This window comes from Onychostruthus taczanowskii, unplaced genomic scaffold (genome assembly GCF_017590055.1).
Source record: "Onychostruthus taczanowskii isolate IOZ18803 unplaced genomic scaffold, ASM1759005v1 scaffold127, whole genome shotgun sequence".
In the NCBI taxonomy this organism is placed as follows: domain Eukaryota; kingdom Metazoa; phylum Chordata; class Aves; order Passeriformes; family Passeridae; genus Onychostruthus; species Onychostruthus taczanowskii.
Genome location: NW_024498429.1, coordinates 992,595 through 1,013,468, shown reverse-complemented (window position 1 = coordinate 1,013,468; position 20,874 = coordinate 992,595). Strand labels below are relative to the sequence as shown.

Sequence of the window (20,874 nt, the reverse complement as noted above, 5' to 3'; positions counted from 1 at the left end):
GAAGCTGTTGGGAGGGGTGCTCACACAGAAGTTGATGCAGGTGTAAGAAAAGGAAAAGGCAACAGGCATAAAACTGTTAGAAAGAATGGGAAATCAGTAATGAATTTGCCACATCAGCCTTAATGAGCTGTCTGGCTGTAACAATTGCTGCACAACATGGAGTTGTAATTACAAGTGCAGGACTTACAGGAATCTGTACATACTTTAAGAGCCACAGAACCCATCACACTATTCATCACTGCCTTTTGGGGTTTGCTTCTCTGAGGAACAAATCCCTATGGCTGTTTTTGAAGCTTTATTGGCTTTGATAATTGAAATGAAACTTTCAAAGCTTTTAAAAGCAGCTGCAGGGATTTACTTCTCAAAAGCAGTGAATCCAGAAGAGCGGCCACTCCTACTGATCTCCTGCAGCCACTTTTAGAGCTTTATTTTGGTTTTACATGAAGCCTTTTATAGTTTTGAAAGTGGCTGTGAAGTTCAGAAGTGGCTACTATCTGGGATCTATGGCTCTTGAGGAGAGAATTCCTTCAGCTGATTTTGAAGTTTTAGAAGCTGGGTTTTCACTGTGTGTGGCCAGATTTGTTGTTTGCTTAGGACCACACACAAATTTAGTAATTTGTGCTACTGGGCACTTAAAATAATGACATTGTAAGTTCACGACAAGACTCAGTATTGCCATATGTTGCTGTGACAGCACCAGGACTAAGCAAAGCACCCGTGACCTTCTCGAGCACATTAGGAAAAAGTCTGTGATGTGAGTCCTCATTCTTCTGTTTTCGTTATGCCTGTTGACAAATGAGATAAGATACATTGTTTCTTCTTACTTTTGCCTGAATATGACTTAAACAGATGTTATTTTCTACCTTTAGGTCTATTCATATTTAACCACTTCAGTTTTAGGGCAGGTTTTTAATGTTTTAGTAAAAGAGAGATTTGTGGTGTGTACAGTATTAGGAAACTGCTCTTGTCTCCTTTCTCAGAAGCTAGATCTTTCAAGTTTTCTGTAATATTAATCTCCTCCTCTATTTTCTGAGTAAGATCTCTGTTGAGCAACTCGGTAGTGTTCCCCAAAGGCTGTTTCAGAGATTGTGCTTCCATTCACCGGAGTCGGAATATAAACTGCTAAAGTGAGAGCAGATGCTCTTCAGACTTTGGCAGTAACCACCAGCCAGATGCCTCAAAGACATAGTGAAAGAGGTTTCTTAATATATTGTATGTTCTTATCTCTACTTGAGCTTGGCAGTGTTGTAATCCAAAGTTTATTTTAAATCTGAGGGACTAATATTGATCCATTTAAATGGAAGAAGTAACTGAAAGGTAATTAATGCAAAGATATTCATCCACTTCCCACATGCTTCCTTATCCAATTTTGTATCTAGTCATTTTGGGCTGGTAATCATTGCCATTTGTTCATGTAGGAAGGCAAGGCTGTGACTGTTTCAAATTCTTCTTTGGTGCAAAATCAAGAGTGGGTATTTCTCAGCATATAATGTATTTCTTTTGTTATTCCACTTGGAGTCATAAAACTTTAAACCCTGATCTTTCTACATGACAGCATAGCACAGTGAAACATATACAAAGGGTTGGAAGGCTTCTGTTTCTCTTTTTGGGAAGTTGAGAGGCAGAGGTTGATATGCATCATGCATGTGCATACCAACTCCTGCCACTTTCTAGGTCTTTAGCTTTGTGAGTAGAAAGAGTAGTGTTTCTTCAGAGGGCAAGCAAGCTGATTAGACCCTCACAAATAAATAATGCTGAAAAATCCTAGCTTCTCCACATGCTTTTATGGGAATGAAACAAGAAAAATAACCTTAATAATTGGTAATTTTCACTTTTGTTCATTCATAAGTTACTTATTGCTGGGTAAGAATGCTGTGTTAGTTAGATTTTAGAAGCTAGTTTTTGACATTCTGAGTTTTTTGCTGTTTACTGAGTGAGGCAACAGGCAACACTTAGTCAAGTAGGTTTTTAAGTGTTACAATTTTCTATAGTTCATAACCATCTTGTAGAAATAGAGACTCCTTGGCTTTAATTCCTTGATTACAGCATGGTTTCTGAGTGCAGATGAGAACAAATGTACTGCATTTTATATTAAATGTTAGTGAAAGGTAGCAGGACACAGCAAATTATGGCATAAAACATGATACTTTTTATAATCCTTTCCTAAATCCTTGGAAAAAGGGAACAGCTGTCTCATGTACTTTTCTGAGAACTTGGTGGTCTCTCAAACCTTCCCTGGGGGTTCCAAAAATTTTGCTTTACATTTTGTGAACAACAGAGCATGACACCTTCACAGGTTTAGAATCTGTAGCAGCTTATTAATTGCCACAACTTATAGTTCTGATTTCTTCTACAATCAGGTGATGCCATTTTGCTTTTATTAACTCTCCCTAAAATGTCACAACTTGTGGTGAACCATAAATTAACTGTCCTAATGCAGGAATATTTAAGCAGGATTTTGGCATATTGTATTCTTTGACTTAGATGGTTCCTTTCTTCACTTTGTGTTCTTCACCCCATTTTTCTACTTCAGTTTTATTGTTGCAGAGCACTGACTGAATAGAACAGATGTGGCACTCTAAGAAATATGGCACTGGTTTGGCCACATGAAATACATTTTGACTACTGTTCGTCTTGTATCTTCCAAATTATTTTAACTTAAATACTTAATGATAGAAATTTTTTTTTGAGAATCAGCCATGATATTTTTATTTCACATTCATTCAGAATTTTTTACACCTGCATTAGGAAATCAGATTGTCTATAGCATAGCTTTACAAAATGCTGTATTTGTTTGTTACCTAGCATTGTTATCAATGTCCTTTGGAAACGTGTTATACTGACACAGCATACATCTGCAATATATCCCACCACAATCATAGTTCTGGATTCTCTTGCTTCATGTAAATAAATTTTTAGTCTAAAACACTCATAGTGGTGCATGCCAGTTATTATAAATCTTGTAAATGTGCTGATGAATCCAGTTTCTCCTAGTTCTGTAGTTATAAGTCCTACAGTCCTCCTTTAAACAGCTTCAGAGAAGCTTGGCTGGTTAGGAGTGAGCCATTGTTTCTGTCAATATAACAGTTGTATGTTTAGGCTCAACATAATTTATAGATTTACCTTTTTGTTATTTTACATGTAAAATATGTTTTTAATTCTGTCTGATGAAATATTGATCATTGCTCTGCCTTGATTCTTTCTTTGTTCAGCCACGCTTGAATTGCATGTCTGCTATAACACTGCATGTTAAAACCTACAGAAATAGCTTATCTGTGTTTTCTGTGTTCTGGGGTGTATTGAATCTACTGGGTGGCATCACAGTGGCAGCAGTTGTGTGCATATGTATATATTTTTAATAAAGAATTTGTGTGCTCTAGAGGGCATTTTATATTGCTAAACTATGTTAAAACCCATAGGGGTACCCTTCATGGAACCAGGCCAGGTGATTTCAGCCTCTATTTAAAGCATTTGTTATTAGTTCACTAAGTCTTTCTGGCATCCTCTTTTTCTGGGTTTGTTTGTCAACATATATGTTCTTGTTTGAATGAAATGAAACTGTACTATTGATGACTGCTCTTTCATATACAGAGCAGCTCTGACATAAAAGTGTAGTTATTTCTCTGGTTGCTTTACTTTAGAGGGCTTTTATAGCTACTTCAGTTACCATGGTTGTGTGTTCTGAAATTCTGAGCTCTCCAGTTGCCTGTGAATGTAATTTTTTGTTTTCACTGCACTTTTTGTTGATGTGATTTAGTTGTTTTCACTGCTGACTTTTAACTTTTTGTCCATAAGATGATTTGTCTTCAAACTGAAATATTTGTTTGAATATCATTTTTTTTCCATCAGCATCTTTCTGTCAGGATGACCTCTGTAAATGCCTGTATACATAACTTGATTGTATTTGGGCGTTGCTCTAACACTTACCTGTTCATAAGTGTAGCAGATTGAAGTCATGCACTGTCCTAAGGACATGCTTGAACTGTACCTACAGTGGAGTTCTCTGGATTCTACTTGTTTTTTCTCAGGGAACAAAAAAAGTCATGTTAGGTATAGTATAATCCAAATTGCAAGTTATTGTGCATGCCAAAAGCATGGACTTCTCTAGTTTCTGTAAACTTCAGTCTGACACTGCAGAGATGTGGCAGGTGAAGAGATGGATCCACATTCTGACATCTGGAACAGTTCTGTAACTTGGCCTTTTTTCATTAGTATCGAACAAACAATTTGCTAGAAATTGCATTTAGATGAGAAGATGTGTGCTGCTCTCAATTTTCTAACCAATGTCCATAGTTGTGATAGTTATTTCTCAGGCTGAGATTGGAGTTCATTGTACGTGTTCAATAGAGAATTTGGTTTTATATTCCAACTGAATCAATTGCTAATGTTACTATATTATAAGACAATTATATTTGATTTACATTTATTATTTCCTTTTCAAAAAAGGTGGGAATACATTCCCATCTTAGTATCAGCAGCAGTGTTGCCAAATAAACATAATCAGTAAGTACTTCAGCAGAATGTTAAACCCTATTGTTGTTCTTTCTTTAATAGGTCCATGATTAGACTTCCTGTTTTACAAGATGTCCCAACATGTGTTGGAATGGTAACTTCAGTACCACCTGAGAGCTTGGAGTCTGCCTTTCTGTGAAAGGTAGGGCAGCTTCTGTTCAATATTTTTTGTGTATTTACAAGGTTTTCTTTTTATTAATCTTATTGGCTGTGCAACACAACAGAATCTGAGTTACGCTTTTAGCTGTATCACCTTTAGGTGTCAGAACTGATGTTATTTCATCAAGCAGTAATTTCTCAAAATAAATATGATTAATTTAGCTATGTTTAAAAGATGACTATTTATGAAGAAAATGATGCTGTTTCTTCAGGCATCATTTTCAAAGGTTTTACTCCAGCTGAACTGAGAACATGACCATTATACTTGGTCTCAGAAATATTTAGAGAATCAAGTTTTGTTTTCACCATAATTTTGTTTTCACCCGTTTTTCATTCTGTTTTGTGAATGTAGTGAAAGTGCCATCTTTGAAAGGTCTTGCTATTTCTGGAAGGCAGTTCTGGCCTTCAGGGCCCACCAAAATATGTTACGCAGCCTCAGAATAAGTTTGCATCTGGGAATTGAACAGCTTAAATTTCCAGGTCTCTGCAAAGGAGAGTAAAATTAAGATCATCATTCTGTGGAGATGCATTCTCTACCAGATTCATTTATAAAGCCCATGGATGTAAAATAAGAACAATAAAAAGAAAACCTTAGAGAACCATTCAGTATTGCAATAAAGCTGACTTACATTATCCCTGTAGGCAAACTCCATGCTCTAGAGGTGGTGCTAATGTCCCCAGCGCTCAACACATGTTGGAACATCTTTGTGGAGGAGGAAGTCATTGATCAGTGAGCAGCATCTTCAAGGATCGTTTAAGGGGGAAAAAGTAAAAGGTAATATTTTTAAAAATATGTTGGAATGATTGTTCATTATGTTTATTTGGCAATCCTGCTGCTCATACTAAGGTTGTAGTGTTTTCATTTCTTAAAATTACTGACAAACTTTGTAAACTTCCTTTAGTCTTTCCTTCTCCCATTGTCAGCCTCCTTCACATTGCTGAGTCTACTGCACACAAGTCCAGAATTTACTATAACTCATTGGCAGTGGTTGTAATGCAGAGAGGGTTAATCTGTGGTTTAACCAGTTTTGCAGTCCCTCGTGTTAAATAAGTCAGAGCCAAACACTGAACTGATTTGAAGACATTCTGCTGCTAACCAAAGGGTATTTGTTTTCAAGGAAGTAGCTGAAACACAAAGTTGTGCCAGATGACGTGCCACCATCTGTCCTTGCACAATAGTGTAGAAGTGCAACCTTACTATAAACTAAAGCTATTTTGACAAAATTAAGCGACTGTATCTAACCTGGTTAAATTTTGCAGTGGTGGGTCTGGTGATGCTGTCTGTCTTTGGTATTAATGAATGACGTCCTGATCTTTACAGTTTTAATTTTAATCCTGGGTATAGACAGATGAAGGTGCTGACATTTTGAAATTCAGGTTATGATCTTTGGTCTACCTTTCTGGTATCCTTTGAATTTCCTGAGTTTTGTGCATATCCTGCCTGTGTGACATGCCCATCGTGCCTCCTTAGACAAAGCCTCACGTGTAACTAGTCTGCCTGGCATCAGGCTTGTGGTGACAACTGTGATGCCTGGTCTGATTGTGGTGTCAGAGATTGTTTTTCAGAGGAAAAATATTGTCAAAATGTCTGTTCTGTTCACACAATTAGCTTTAAAAGAGCAGAACCACATAGGCACGTTCTTACACTTGGTGTGCCTTTGAATCCTGTGGATGTGGTGGAGAGTGTGGTCTGTTCCTTGTGAGGACTGTGCTCTAGGATGCTGGCATCTGTTTGTCATCTCTGACATTCTTACAGGAGTTCTGCTCTGTCTCTGTCTTACCCGGTGTATTGTCATAATAGTGTATTTATGGTTTTTAAGCCTGAGGTCTTGTCTTGGTTTACTATTTTGGGTTTAGCTCAAGAAACAAATTTGTCTGCTCTGCATGAAAACAGATAAATTTCCAACTAACAACTTCTCTGTTGTTTTCTTAGGGACTCCTGTTGGTGTCATTGCCATATTAGTACTTTCTGGTCTGGTCCTTGTAAAAATCTCTTTTGATTTTACTCTAGTGAGTAACCAAGCACAAACGTGCATTGAGGCATTTACTATTATTCATAAAAACAGTGAACATATTTTCTAGTCCTCTATACTCACTCCATGTTTATTCTTGAATGTTCCTGGATGCCTTTGGACATACTTATTATGCTGTATTTTTTGTTTAGGAAAACCAAGATGAAGAAGAAAAGGTCATATAACTGTAATCCATGTTCTTATTTGACACGTTGAGACCTGCCCCTGTTTCAGTTTTCATCCCCTCCTCTGTCTTTAGTATTTTCCTCACACTGTTCAATTGCTGCAGCATAGATTACTGGGAATGTAGGGTAGGATGTGGAGCTGTAGCTCTCAAAGACTTTGTCCTTCAGTGCCTCCTTTTAATAACTTCAGCACCCGCCCTTCCTTTAGAATACACACATTAAATGGCACAAAAATAATCTTAAAGTTGAATTAAAGAGGAGGAATCAAACGTAAAGATATTGTCTTTGCTTAACACATTGAGATTTTGATTTCTTCTAAAAGAAGTTAGGTGATACACAGTTTAATTACAGAAGAGAGCAGGGAAACAATTAATTGTAGTGCCTTATGTTACTTCACAGAGCTGACATTCTTTCTGTCCTTTCTGATTGAGCTGCAAGCCTTCCTTGCTGTGGGAGTGCCAAGTGTTCTCTGCTCCTAGATGCACTGTTTGTGCTTCCGTGCTTTGTGGCAGCTCCTTCCATTTTCCAAGCCTCCACATAGCTGTGCAGAATGTTGTTTGGTGACTAGCTGGGTTCTGTTAGAGACAAACCACTAGGGGTAATAAAAAAGATTCTTCATGGATGATTAATAGCTGCCTTTCAGCTGTTTAATTATCTAGCTTAGAGACAGAATTTTGGAAACTGGATTGTCTGGTTATATATACCTTAGCACAGACCTCTTCTCAAAGTAGTTTTTCTTTTCCCTAAAAAGCATGAATTATGAGTAAGTTCCCAGACTTACCCACTGGTTGAGACGTTTTAGAGAAGTGGAGGCTTTTTCTTGGTCAATCTTACATGACATCCATCAGAAAACATGAGTTGTATAGTTAGGGTTAAGTACGATTCTTGAGAAATTATTTCTCTACTTGATGAATTTTTTTTGTCCTGCCCCAAATCCTATGGATTTGCATATAAAAGCTTTGAATCAGCACATAAAATAGGATGAGACTATGGCCAGGGTTACACATAGATTTTGCATGGATACAACTATTTCTCTGGCTCTGTTGTGTTAAAATAATTACACCACGATGACCCTCTAGAGTGGAGCTATTTTGCTCATTTTCCTTTGACAAGAATGAAGTGTATTAAAATTAGAATGTAAAAGTTCAAAATAGACAAAAATGTCGTTTTTGCCAAGTATGTAGTTAAATTGTGGAACTCCTTGTTTTACAGTGTTGCAAATTCAAAAAATTACTTGAAAAATTAATGGAAAAAACATTCCATCCTGACCTGATAGACAGAAAAGATGCTCTAACTCAGGAGAGACCACAGCATAATTTTGGTGCACAGTGAACACTACACACTTTTTGGTTTAATAATCTTCTAGCAGCATCTCTTAAAACTGCTGTTAGAGAAAGGAAGTTGGACTCTGTTAGGTTTACTTTACTTTTTATACAGTTATATAAATACATAAGTTGTTTATTATAGTATAGTTTGTACTGAAAGAGTTAAATCCACTATAGTGCTTGAAACACTTCAAATGGTTTTGTGTTTGTGCATTCACACTACAGAGCTTAAAAGTCTCAGCTGAATCTTACTTTGCTAAAATAGTTTGGTTGGCATTTACTTTGGAGGGGGCAGGAAAAGGCAACACTAAAAATTGTGTAGCATTTTATTCCGCGTTTTTATTCTTTTAGGTTACATTGCATGGCTGCTTATGTTTTTTCCCTGCTGTGTCTTGCACTGAGCATGGTATGTATTTTGAGGATTTTAATCTGTAAGTTTGGAATTTATTTTTTAAAAATGGCTGATGTTTGAGCAGTTTGGCAGTTTCACAAAATGTTTCCAGGGCAATCAACCCAAGGTTGGTAGTCCTGAAGAAGTGTAGGGCAAACACTACTCCCAGCAGACTGGGAATTCTCAGTAAGTGTGGGAAATAGATTTGTAGAGAATTCTCCAAGCCTGACAGAAAGCTCACACAGCATGTATCTGTCTGTAAACTTTGAGATAAGAAATGTTGACTTAGAAATACCATAGAATAGGACAGACATTGCTGAGAGAGAAATGGAACTAGAAACAAGTTTCAAAGGATGGCCTTGCAAATAAGACTAGATACTTTGGAGAAACAGAGCTCTGAAAGATACATTGTAGTGGGACCCACAAGAGGTGATTTCAGATGATTGGCTTTAAGGCATTTGCAGCATGGTGTGGCAAAAGATGATAGGCCAAGAAATGCTCATAGTGTATTGTAATTGGGAAATAGTTGGCTTCTGATGGTGTGAGATACAACATCTGTATTGTCTCACCCTTCACAAGAGACTGAAAATGGAATAAAAGTTTTTAAAACACCTCTCAGTTGCCCCACCTCTGGGTCAGAAAAGGGCCTAATCTGACAAAGAAGGCTTCCAGTTAGTCCAGAAATCGACTCATGAGTTAGTTCTTAAGCTCTGAGAGGAGGAATGGTTTTTTACAAACAAGCTTATTGAAGTCAGGAATGTAGGGCTTTCCACTGTTTTGCAAATAACAAAGCAATAAAAAGTCATTCTCTCTAGAAGTCGTCCTTCCCCATGGAGGTGCTCTGAGGGTGTTGAGCAGTATCAGAGACTGGTTTGAGTCGTGTCAGCCGAGGGTGGTTTGGAGCTGTGGGCTCTGTCTTGGCCATCTGCCCCTCACAGAGGGTGCAGCTCTGTACCTGCTGCAGGGAACCTGCACCAAATCTCAAAGCACTTGGCAGGGATTCTCTGCTTGGCAAGAAACGCTCCCTGGCCTGGGGCTTTCCTGAGCAGCTCCAGGTTACAGGTTCCTCAGAGGCGCCTGCTCCAACCACTTCCTTTGGCTTGGCTCTTTCTGTCAAGGTAGCAGCTAAAGTTTTGTAGTTTCTCCTTTCCTCATACTGTCTTCTAGCAGCAGAGCAGCTTAACAGAGCAGCAAGTCAACATTGATTGAATTATTTATTGTTTGGTAAGATTAAAATTGAGGCTTTTATTCAAGGGACTGAAACCAGCAGATTACAGCTAAAATTATCTTACTGTTTCCTTTGCCTGGGATCACTGGGTTATCTTGCACCCCTAGGAATCTCTCATTTTAATAATCAGAACTAGGAGTTGCTGTTTGCCCTACCACTGTTGAACAAGCTCTGCATTCAGTTTTTAGTACTGAAAATCTGTCTAGGGCACTGGGACCCCCACAACCCCAGGATATTCTGAACCTAAACAACCACCTTAATCTTTTCCTCTCCTGTGTTCCATCCCTCATTCTATCTTAATATTTAGGGTTGGGTTTTCCCCTTGATAGCACTAGGAATGCAGCATTGATGGATGACTTTGTGTGCTGAGGACACTGCTCTGAGGTTGGGAGAAGTGAGTTCAATAATTGCCATTTGTGCTTCTCAGGATGTCAAGGCCCCTTAGTACAGTAGAGTTGTTCCTCCTCCGTGGTTAGTCAGCCTGGGACTGCTCAGTTTAGAATTATTAATACACGGTATTTAGAATTACTAATACGCAGTATCAGATAAAGCTCCAGTTGTTTTCTCTTGATTTCATGGCTTGCTTTCTGTAGAGACCACACGAGCTGAGTCTTACACAAAATTATCTAGTTTCAGAAGGTGTACTGCAACCCCTCACGCCGTTGTTTTCAGCTTGTAATTTCCACAAGTTCCTGCATATTGTAGCTCTTGAACAGTGTTTACGTAACCAGCCATGTTGTATTTAGTTATATGTAATTGTACAGAGATTAAGGTGTTTTAAATGTTTCACTGCTGCATCTACAGCAGCACTGTAAAATTGTCAGTTTCCCTTATGCTGGTAAAATGAAGGAATAGAATTCTTTATTAGAGAATTGAATGGTTTGGGAGGCTGCAGGAATTGAAGTGGTTGTGTTTCCAGTATATTGCCTTTCCTGATGGGGCAGCTTGCAGAGGGACTGAGGCACAAAACTGTGGTGGTTCTTTTGGGATAACAGGAAGGGGCTTGAGTCTCAGCTGTAGAAGCAATCCAAGGCACAGCCCAACACTTGCTGGGATGTGGGCAGGAGCATCTACTTTCTGTGATGTGGGTACACCTGACCAGATGCTTCTTTGCTGCCTTTTCCTAGATCTGATGGTGTTGAATGAGGTTAAACAAAAACTTAAATAATGTCTCAGATTGGAGGGGGATGGCCTTTGCTTTCTGTTTTGTGATCTGGAAGCCAGCTGTAATGGCAGAAGGGGTCTGGACCTAACAAGACTGGTTCCCGTTGGATCTTGGGCCAATATTTCATGCACAGAATTTAAAGTTCAAGAAGTTGCTGCTGGTGTTAGGGTGACAGGAGTGAGTGCTTTCTGCATTTCTGACCTGTGGTTAGGGCAAACAGACACTAATTGTGCACCCTCCCAGTGTTGCTCTTGAAGGACAACTCCAGCCCTAAATAAGAGCTGTTTAGCTGCTTAAAGCCAGTTCTTCAAGGTTTTTTTGTTTTGAGTGTAAACGTAAAGAGATTTTATACAGCACTCAATAATTTATCACATCAATAATCAGAATCAGACCTGATGTTTTACAAATAATTTTTTTTTATCTTTGATCTCAATCCTGTCAGTCCTCTTACAGTATAAATTATTGAAGTAACTTTTTGATTCTTTGAAAGCCTATCTGCAAAGACAGTATTTTTCTTCTGCTTCCCAAATAGGGCAGTACCCTCCTTATGATTTGTTTTTGTTTTTGATCAATAAAATATAATTAAACTTCTAAAGTGCAGCAAAGCCAGTGACTTTCAGATGGCTGAGCAGATGATAGCAGAATTTTCACTTCATGAGACCTAAAAAGTTTTCAGTTACAAGGTTTAGGTGCTTTTATATTTGTAAAAAACAATCTTGTGCTACTGACACATATGCCAATATCAGAATAATATTGCTGAACGTTTTTTCCCTCAAGGTTTTTGGAACTTGTATCTAAGTTCTGACTTTACAGTAACTCTGTTGCAATATCAAAAAATGTAAAATATAATACAGTTTATTTGTAACAAAATATCCTAACATACTTCTTTGCATGCTCATATACTGTAGATCTTTATTAAATTCTGATTGAACCAGGGTTTGCTATTAGAGCTTCCAGACATGTAATTAAGAATTAACATGTAGGAAGACTTTGTGTTGTTCTGTAATGCTTGGCAGATTCAAAACTTGCAGTTTGAGTACAAACTGTCAGTTTGAGGGACAAACATTGTCCCTCATATTTTTCATGTAGGATAGCGTGACTCTTTAGTAGCATCTGATGCCTCTGAGAATGTGCTGTAACTGAGTTCTGCCACAAAGAATTGAAGTTTTCTTTCAATCAGTCATCAATTCTTGATTGTCTTGTGCAGTTCTGGTGTAATAGAGATCTGTCAAGAGCACTTGAATAAAGAGTATGACCTTAGTTTTGTCTTTAACAATATCAAAACTTGAATTCAACTGGAGAGATGGGTTAAAATTATAGCTTGGAGCATTGCTTTGCTCCAGCTCCTTTTTTTTTTTTTTTTGGTTAACCTTGATGATGTTTTTATCATAGCTCTAGGAAAAGTTCAAAATTACATTGCTAAAGTAATTTTAAAGACTTGAGGCATATACTTGTTATCCAAAATGTCTAAATTTAACAAATATATTATTTAAAAGCAAGCAACTCTTTTCAAATTCCACATGTGATACTTTTGATCACAAGACTGCAAGTTAAGATTGCCACGTCATCAAACGTAAAGCACATTGAGATGATCACCTAAAAATCAGAAAGAAGTTAAACTTTTTAAAAATAGAAGACAGACAGGGGAAAGCACTCTGTTGATAGAAGCAAGTTCTTTTTTTTTAATCTTAATTTTCTTCTTGGTTTCTGCACGTATTTAAATGTGTATTGTAAAGATCAAATGGTGCAATTAAGAGCAGAATTCAGAACGCTAGGGCCTAAATAAAAATATCAGTAGATGAAGCCCACTGTCCACTAACTTGGTTAGAAAGATGAGTAATAAAAAGGATATTTGTGTCTGTGATATAATTAACTATGATTAGTATTTTAGAATATATATGTGTATCTATACATGTCTTTATAAATCATATTTCTGTTCCGCATCATTGTCACTCTAGGGAATCTTGAAAAGGGGAGAATAGCCTTTTCCTATTAACACTGGGGAAAGTAATTAATCAGACTAGAAGAATATGCCAGAAATTTCCCATTTAGAGATAAGTGTTGTTTTCCTTTGATGGCAGACAGGATTCCAGTATGCTTTTTGTAAATGAAAGTGGATGAACTTTTATACATTTCATTTTTCATAAATGAGAGTGGATCTCAGGAGGAGAAGTGGCAGTCAAGAGAAAACAACAAAACAGAGACTTTAATATAGAAGCATATGAAAATTAATAGTTGCCAGCCCTGTGCTTAGATTCAATTTCTATTTGGCATTTTTTGTGAGTAGCAGAGAGCAAAAAAGGGCCAGGCTCTAAGCGGTGGTATCACAGCATCTCGTAGGTCAGTGGATTCAGCACAGTGGTGTGAGCAACTCTGCATGAAAGTATAAGCAGGCCAGCATTTTCAAGTGTGGATGAAATTGGTAATTTTCCCACCCTTGCCCCAAGTGCAATCCAAGTGTTTAAGGAGTGTGCCAAATCTTCATGTAGTATGCAGCTTTGGAATGCACCCTGCTTCTGACATCCCAAGCTACCAGGGTTTAACTAATGTAATTTAGAGCAGGGAAGATGTGATGATGCTTCCACACATGATGAATCGTGTGGATGACAAGATGACTTTTTAAAAATCTTTTTGTAGTCTGGTTCCTTGATGCTAATTCATTTGGGGGGAAATTGTATTCTTTTCCCCTTATCCTGTTTTCCAAAGAATTTTAGCCTTAAGTGATTCCATTTGCCTTTCTTCTTTCCCTTCAGGTCACTTCTGAGTCGATGGATAAATCAGGAGTTAGATAGAGCCCCCTCTGTGTGTCTGAGCTGAGGGGGAAGTGAACCCATTTTTTCCTTTTCTTTGCTCTTCTGCCTGGTTGGCTGCCACTGAGCTCTCTGGCACAGCCTGGCCAGGCTCAGGGTCCCTGACTGTGCTCAGCTGGCATGCTGGACAAATATGGACTGGGAGATGTGCCAGGGGATGATCCGAGATGGAGGAGAGATGTCACAGTATTGTGCAGTAATAAGGAATATGGAAGCACATATGCAGGAGGACAGGGGTCACTCTAGACTCTTGCTCAAAGCTGGATCAACATTCAATTTAGACTGGGTTGTTTAGGGCATTAATTGGCCAATTCTTAAAAACTTGAGAGGTGGGACAGTCTATAACTTGTTTGTGCAAAGTGTTCCATTATTCTTTCTTTATGAAAGAATTCTTCCCTATATCCAGTCAGAAACAGCTGTTTCAGTTTATGAATTTATTTTTCATTCTTCTTCCAGGCAACCTTAATAAAGGGTCTAGCTTCATCTTCTCAGTTGACTCTCCCTTAAGTCTTCTTACTCCAAGAAAAAGAACCCTCATGTTCTCCTCCTGTAGGTTGTGTGCTAGAATCCCCATGACCATCTTGTTGACTTTTCCTGGATTCAAGTTTTTTCAAGCTTTTTTTGTACTGGGTGAGCCAAAGGTGCAAGATTGTAGATGTGGGCTGAGTGAAGAGGAGGAGTTGCTTCCCTTGGTGGATTGGTTACCACTGATTGACTGTTTGCTGTAGGCACAGCCCATGGGTGCCAGGGTGCAGTGCTGGAACCTGGGTAACCTGCTGGCCTCCAGGCTCTCCATGCATCCCATCAGGGCTGCTGCTGCTGACCCCAGCCCATGGCATTCCTGTGAGTCCAGCCCAGGCCCAGGGCTTTGTCCTTCAGGAGTTCCATGAAGTTCGTTTCACTGGCCAGGTCCTTGCCCTCTGCACTCCTCAGGGTGGTGCCATCTGCAGACTTGGTGAGGGACTTGGTGTCTCACCCCCCAGGTCCTGAGACACCCATTAAAAGGGGTAAGTCCCAGGGAAAACTACCAAGGGACTCTATGGCCTCTGGGTAGTTTTCTGGATTTGGGATTATTATGTTGGGGGATTTTAGGAGAGGAAAGTTACTGGGATATTGCAGAGGCTGATGAAGAACAAGAATCTTTAGGGGCATCAAGTATCTCAGAGATTGTGGATGAATTTCTGAAGAGTTAAAGGGACAAGAGAAGTCCTATAATGGTTGACTTTACGTAGAATAAAATTCTTTGAGATTAGAAAGACCTTTGTTGTGAAAAAAACCCAAGATGGCAACAGTTCTTGTTATAAAAGGAATGTGTGTGTTTTCAGGGAAGTTGGGTAGCTGTAGTTACACTTGAATTCAAAGAACTGTAACAATTACACATTCTCACCCTTACCTAGAATAGGACAGAATTTTCCATCTCCAAACTTCTTTTCGGGATACTAGTTAATTAAATGTCCCTTCTTCCTTGCATTTTATCTTTCAGACTAGGCTTTTCTGATTGATGGCTTTGCTTACGCGTGTTTGCGTAGTAAAATGGTGCGTGCTCAAATATTGCCAGTCTGACTTGGAGGAATTGCTCCTGCCTGTAGGAATTGTCCTCCCAACTTCAAGGACTTCATTTGCCTGGGTGGCAGTTGCAGCGTTCGGATTTAATGTGTGTGTCTGCTTGCCATTACTCATTCAGCTTTCAGCAACCTGAGTGCAGCTCGAGCTCTATTACACAGGACAAATTGGGCACCAAGAAAAGTTCAATTTATTTTTTTCCCCATGATAAAGCAAAAATTAGTTTAAAATCATATATACATCTTGCTGAAATCCTTAAGGTAACATGTGAGATAGGGAGTCGGTGATTAAGTTAGTTGAAGTGGTAACGACTTCAAAGAATCCCTAAAAATGAGCACCAGCGGTAGCTGGAGTAGAGAACTGTGCTGGGGAGGCGCGGCTTGGGAGCGCGGTGGGGCTGTGGTCCAGCCATCACTGGAATGGGACATCCCGGCGGGGAGGGCAGATCCCGGTGGGGCGGGAGCCGGGGCAAGGGAAGGGGCAGATCCCGATGGGGCGGGAGCCGGGGCAAGGGAAGGGGCAGATCCCGGTGGATCGGGAGCCGGGGGGAGGAAGGGAAGGGACCGATCCCGGTGGATCTGGTGCCAGGGGAAGGACGGGGCTGATCCCGGTGGATCGGGTGCTAGGGGAAGGACGGGGCAGATCCCGGTGGAGCTGGAGACAGGGGAAGGGAAGGGGCAGATCCCGGTGGAGCGGGAGCCGGGGGAAGGGAAGGGAAGGGAAGGAGCAGATCCCGGTGGATTGGGAGCCAGAAGGGAAGGGAAGGAGCAGATCCCGGTAGATTGGGAGCCAGGGGAAGGGAAGAAGGGGCGGGCGGGGCAGGTGCCGGCTCCCCCTGGCTGCGGCCCCGCTCCGCTCCCGCTGCCACCCGCGCTCGTTTCCCCCACGTTCTTTGGGAGGTTCCTTTCTTTCCCACAAACGTGGGACGGTTTCTTGCTGTCGAATTTAGCCAGGGACAGGTAGGAGCGCCTCGCAAAGCCAACACTCGCTCTCGTGCAGCCGAGGTCGGCGTTTGCTCAGGCCCAGACGAGGATCCCCTTGCAACTGGCTCTGTGGGAAGCACTGACCGAAATAGTCACAGATTTCTGTGTTTTGGATAGCCATTCATGTGTCCCAGCCAAACTGCTTTTGAAGGCCTTGTGTCCATTCAATGGAAAACTGACTCAGCAGATTTATTCTTTTGTGGTGGTTCATCACCAATGGTCCATACAAAATACAACTACCTGTTTTTTTCCTGTGTGAAATGCACGTATCTGTGCATGCACAGAGGAGTTTTCTACACAGAAAACTGTCCTGCCGGGACCATGGATGCCTTGGTAGGACTGTAGTTTAAATAAGTGCATACAGTCATATACCTACAAATTTATATCCTTAGTATTTATTTTGGTAAATTTAGGAGTCCTTAAGTGCTACCCGCATTCTTTTTTTCAGTAGTTTGGACGGTTTTTTTTGCATTAGACTGTAGACTGCTTTTCTTATAAACTCAGCACAAAGTGTCAAATGTCCAGGTAAACATGAATATGTATTGGGGGGACAGCTGGTGTTTCTAAACAGCTCTTCTTAATATGACGTTATTTCTTTGCCTTTAATTAATAGTTGCTTTTTTTTCCCCTAAAGAATTTCTGTTATCGGTACTATGCCAGTGGTGTAGGCTAAAGGATGCAACAGAATGCTTTGGGCTGCACCCTCACCCGCTCAACACTGAAATTCATCTGCACTAATGCTTCTGAAAATAAAGGATTTGTTTTTTCTTATGTAGAACAACCGAGAACTCAGATTGTTTCATACTCTGATATGCCTCAGTTTAATGTGCCAGGCTAAACTTCAGCAAAGTTCTTAAGTGCTTTCAAGTGTTAAAGAAATGTTAAAGAAATGCTCTGATTTTTTCTTTTAAATGTGTAAAGCAGAGTTGCACCATTTTCAGGGGGTCATGAGTGTGTCACCAAAGCCAGGTAAATGCACTGTCATGGATTTTTCTATTCAGGAAAATGAGGTAGTGATGTAAAGTCCTTTAGAGCTTTCTTTGTGTTTCGGGGTTTTTTCCTATGGGGGTGAGCTAATTCTGTTTTGTTTTGTTTTTTTGCTTTAGCTAAAAAACTAGGAATTACTGATGTGCCAGCTGAGGTCGTTACTTTTATTTCCCATGCAACACAGAGCAGATTAAGGACAGTGATAGAGAAGGTGACAGTGATAACCCAGCACCGGATGGAGTCATACAAAGTAAGTGTGCCCAAGTGTGTTTGTGCTCACACAGCCACGTCCTGCTCCTGCTGCACTGCTGCCCTCACTGCAGCTCTGCTCAGCAGCACCGCTGCCCTCACTGCAGCTCTGCTCAGCAGCACCGCTGCCCTCACTGCAGCTCTCTGCTCAGCAGCACCGCTGCCCTCACTGCAGCTCTCTGCTCAGCAGCACCGCTGCCCTCACTGCAGCTCTCTGCTCAGCAGCACCGCTGCCCTCACTGCAGCTCTCTGCTCAGCAGCACTGCTGCCATGGGACTTTGCCTCCTGCTCATCATCTTCTCTCTGGGGAATTTGGGTGGGAGTTGTGTCTGTCCTTCTGTGCTGAAGTGTCTGGCACAGAGCACGTGCTATGCTATTTCTGCTTGTGGATTGTGAGTCCGACCTGATTGCTGATAGCTCCTTCTTTGTCCAGGGTATCCAGGAATTGGATCGAAATTACTTTGGCATTTAGGATTCCATAGTAACTTTTCTGGATGTGAGAAATATTAATATTTTACAAAAGCTGCCAATATCTTTGCCTTAGCAACTAAAGAATTCGGCTGTAAATTCTTCCCTGATTCTTCTGTTCGTGATTGTATTCCTGAAAAAAACTGAAACAATTTTGATATCTCAAACCAGGGGAAAATTTAAATAAAAGTCTACAAACCAGTTAGAAATTCAAATAAATTAAACATCTTTCTTGATCTATTTAAAATACCTTCTCCAGTAGAAGTAACATGCTTGTTAGTTATTGTAGTTGTTACACCGGTGTCAGAGGAAGGTGTGTTGTCTAAGCTGTGCTTAGATTTCTTTAGCATATATATATAGATATAGATATATATATATATATACAGAATAGCTCTGGTTTAGTTTGTTCCTTGGTTTTGTGGTGTACTTTTTTGTATTTTTGGAGTCGCAATCTAGTCAAACAGCTTTGGACTGTGTCTTAGCCTTCCTATTTCCCAAACCTGGGGGCCCCGTGACCTGAGTAATGGTTGGACTAATTCTATGTGATATTTGTAAAAATAATCATCTCTGAGATTTGTGACTATAATCAATGTCATTGTGATGGAAAAATGGATTAAAAACTAAAGGCCACTCTTCCTGGTTATTACCTACATGTAGATCTTTCATTGCAATTGATGGATATATTATACTATATTGGATTAAAAGTAAAATATCCTTTTTTCTTTTCAGTATTCTTTATTATTTTCAGAAGTGTTAAGTCCCTCCTTCCTTCTCTCTAGGATGGTGTCTGAGAAGAAAACAGTTTGCTTAGTCCATGTTAAGCCAAAGAAGAATTTAAAACAGATCTTAAAAGATCCTTAGGAAAAAAAATTGTGTTGTCTCTGATTGAAATGTAGCATTGCCACTGTATTCTGTATTTTTCTTAGTTAATGCTATTCTTTGATTTCATAGCATGGTAGTCAGAAAGGAGAACATTAAGTAGATAAATGGGATGAAAGTAATGTGGATAACTTATTTTTTGGACTGACATTCTGAGTGTTCTCTGTGTGGCTCATGCCATAAACTTTCCTGGTTGCTGTGTGCTAGGAAAACTAGCACGCTCTTAGTTGTCATAAGATTCTGTTTTAATTGGAGTTAGAGGGTAATTCTCAACTGAGTTTTTAGCTTTAGTAATGCTGCTTCTTGAGAAAGTCTGTTACTAGTTCGAGATTAGTACAAATGCAGGAATTATAGGTTATGAATCTGGTTATAAACTATAGCTAGGATTATTCAGTAATAAAGTCAAGCATTTTAGATGTTTTCCATCATTAATTCAGTTGGTTTTACTTTTTTTAACTCTTTCATGTATCTGGTGCTGATAAATCGCATTTTAGATGTTTTCCATCATTAATTCAGTTGGTTTTACTTTTTTAACTCTTTCATATATCTGGTGCTGATAATTCTTGTTCTTTTAAAGTTGCTTAGATATTAATTAAATTACCAAATTCTCGCTGTGTTATTAACCATAGGCTGGCTTCATTCCCCCGAGCCTAAAAAGGAAACATTTTATTAGTAGTACAATGGAAAGATTTCAATGTGTAACGTTTAGAGCCTTTGGATGCATGGTCTGGGTGAAGTGGCTGTTCTTCTGAAGGCCTGTCCCTGTTTTACAGGATGATGAGTGGTACGAACAAGCCACAGATGTCCGATCCCAGCTGAAGTTCTTTGAGCAGTTGGAGCGTTTGGAAAAGCAAAGGAAAGATGAACAAGAGAGGGAGATTTTGCTAAAGGCTGCCAAGGTATCACTTTCACTGTTTTTTAACTACTTAATAATCCATAGCTTTCAAACAGTTATTTAATTTTGTGATCTGTGTTTCCTAAGCACATTTGGTTACAATAAGAAAGGTGCTGTTGGTGTGACACCACCCCTTGAACTCGTGGTCAGGCTCTGGTCTGTGCTGACTCCAGACCCCCCTGCCTGGGGTGCCTCTGGTTTCTCCACACACAGCTCTGAATTTGATGAGTTCTTGGGAACACGGGAGACAGTGGCTAACACTTTCAAAATAATTCTGTGAAATTATTTTTACAATTGCCTTTGAAATTTAGTAGATGCCAAGTGTTTCTGTGCCACTGGAGAATCATAGCTTACACTTCTGGCCTTTATACAGGTTCAGTACATTCTGATTAATTTTTTTAGAGGCTTTTTACTTCTTAGGTTTTTAGACTTTGTTTTTAAACAATTTTGTTCATTTGTTCATCTTCATTTGAATGTGTTCCAGTCACTTCTCTGTAACTGCAGTATTTGATTGGTTCATGCCTGTCTTCAGTTAACTGCCAGTTCTTCTGCCAGGACTTGTTCCTTTGTAACTTTAATTCCAGAGACTGAGTGTTCATAGAGTGATAGAACAAACTCAGATTATATTGTTTCAAGAGCACATAAGTGTAAACGAGTCTCCTGCTTGTAACTGTAAATTTAATCATATATATCATAACTAACTGCAAATAAGTTCATCCCTTAGTTATCCCATTTTTAATTGTACTTGAGTCTTCATTGAGTTATTTATTGTATATTCTGAAGAGGTTATACAGAACAACTCAATGTTTAATTGTAACAGAGCCTCCTGATTTTATGCCATTAATGTTCACAAATTGAGAGATTAAAAAATAAAAAAACACCAAACCTTGCTTGTTTTGAAATCTATTTCTCAGTTAGGCTACTTTAGTCTGTCCTGTTTGTACTCTTAATTTGTAATTGTTCACATTATTAAATAGTCCACAAATCTGTACACATCATAGATACTCTTTAAAAGTTTTATAAAAACATATTTGCTGTTTTCATTCCTAATTCTTACTTATTA

At 39.4% G+C, this 20,874-nt stretch overlaps 1 protein-coding gene across 4 annotated transcripts in view; it reads left to right on the top strand.

Annotated features, from left to right (window-relative positions):
- LOC121331644 (transcription initiation factor TFIID subunit 4-like) overlaps positions 1-20,874 on the top strand; it is a 145,417-nt gene that overhangs the window by 44,325 nt on the left and 80,218 nt on the right. For all 4 annotated transcript variants that reach the window (XR_005952043.1, XM_041396256.1, XM_041396255.1 and 1 more), the window contains exons 11-12: positions 17,440-17,570; positions 19,690-19,815. Coding sequence is in view for 3 of the 4 variants with exons in the window: in XM_041396256.1 (XP_041252190.1) it covers positions 17,440-17,570; positions 19,690-19,815 (257 nt within the window). In the remaining variant the exon portion in view is untranslated. The remainder of the gene's footprint in view (positions 1-17,439; positions 17,571-19,689; positions 19,816-20,874) is intronic.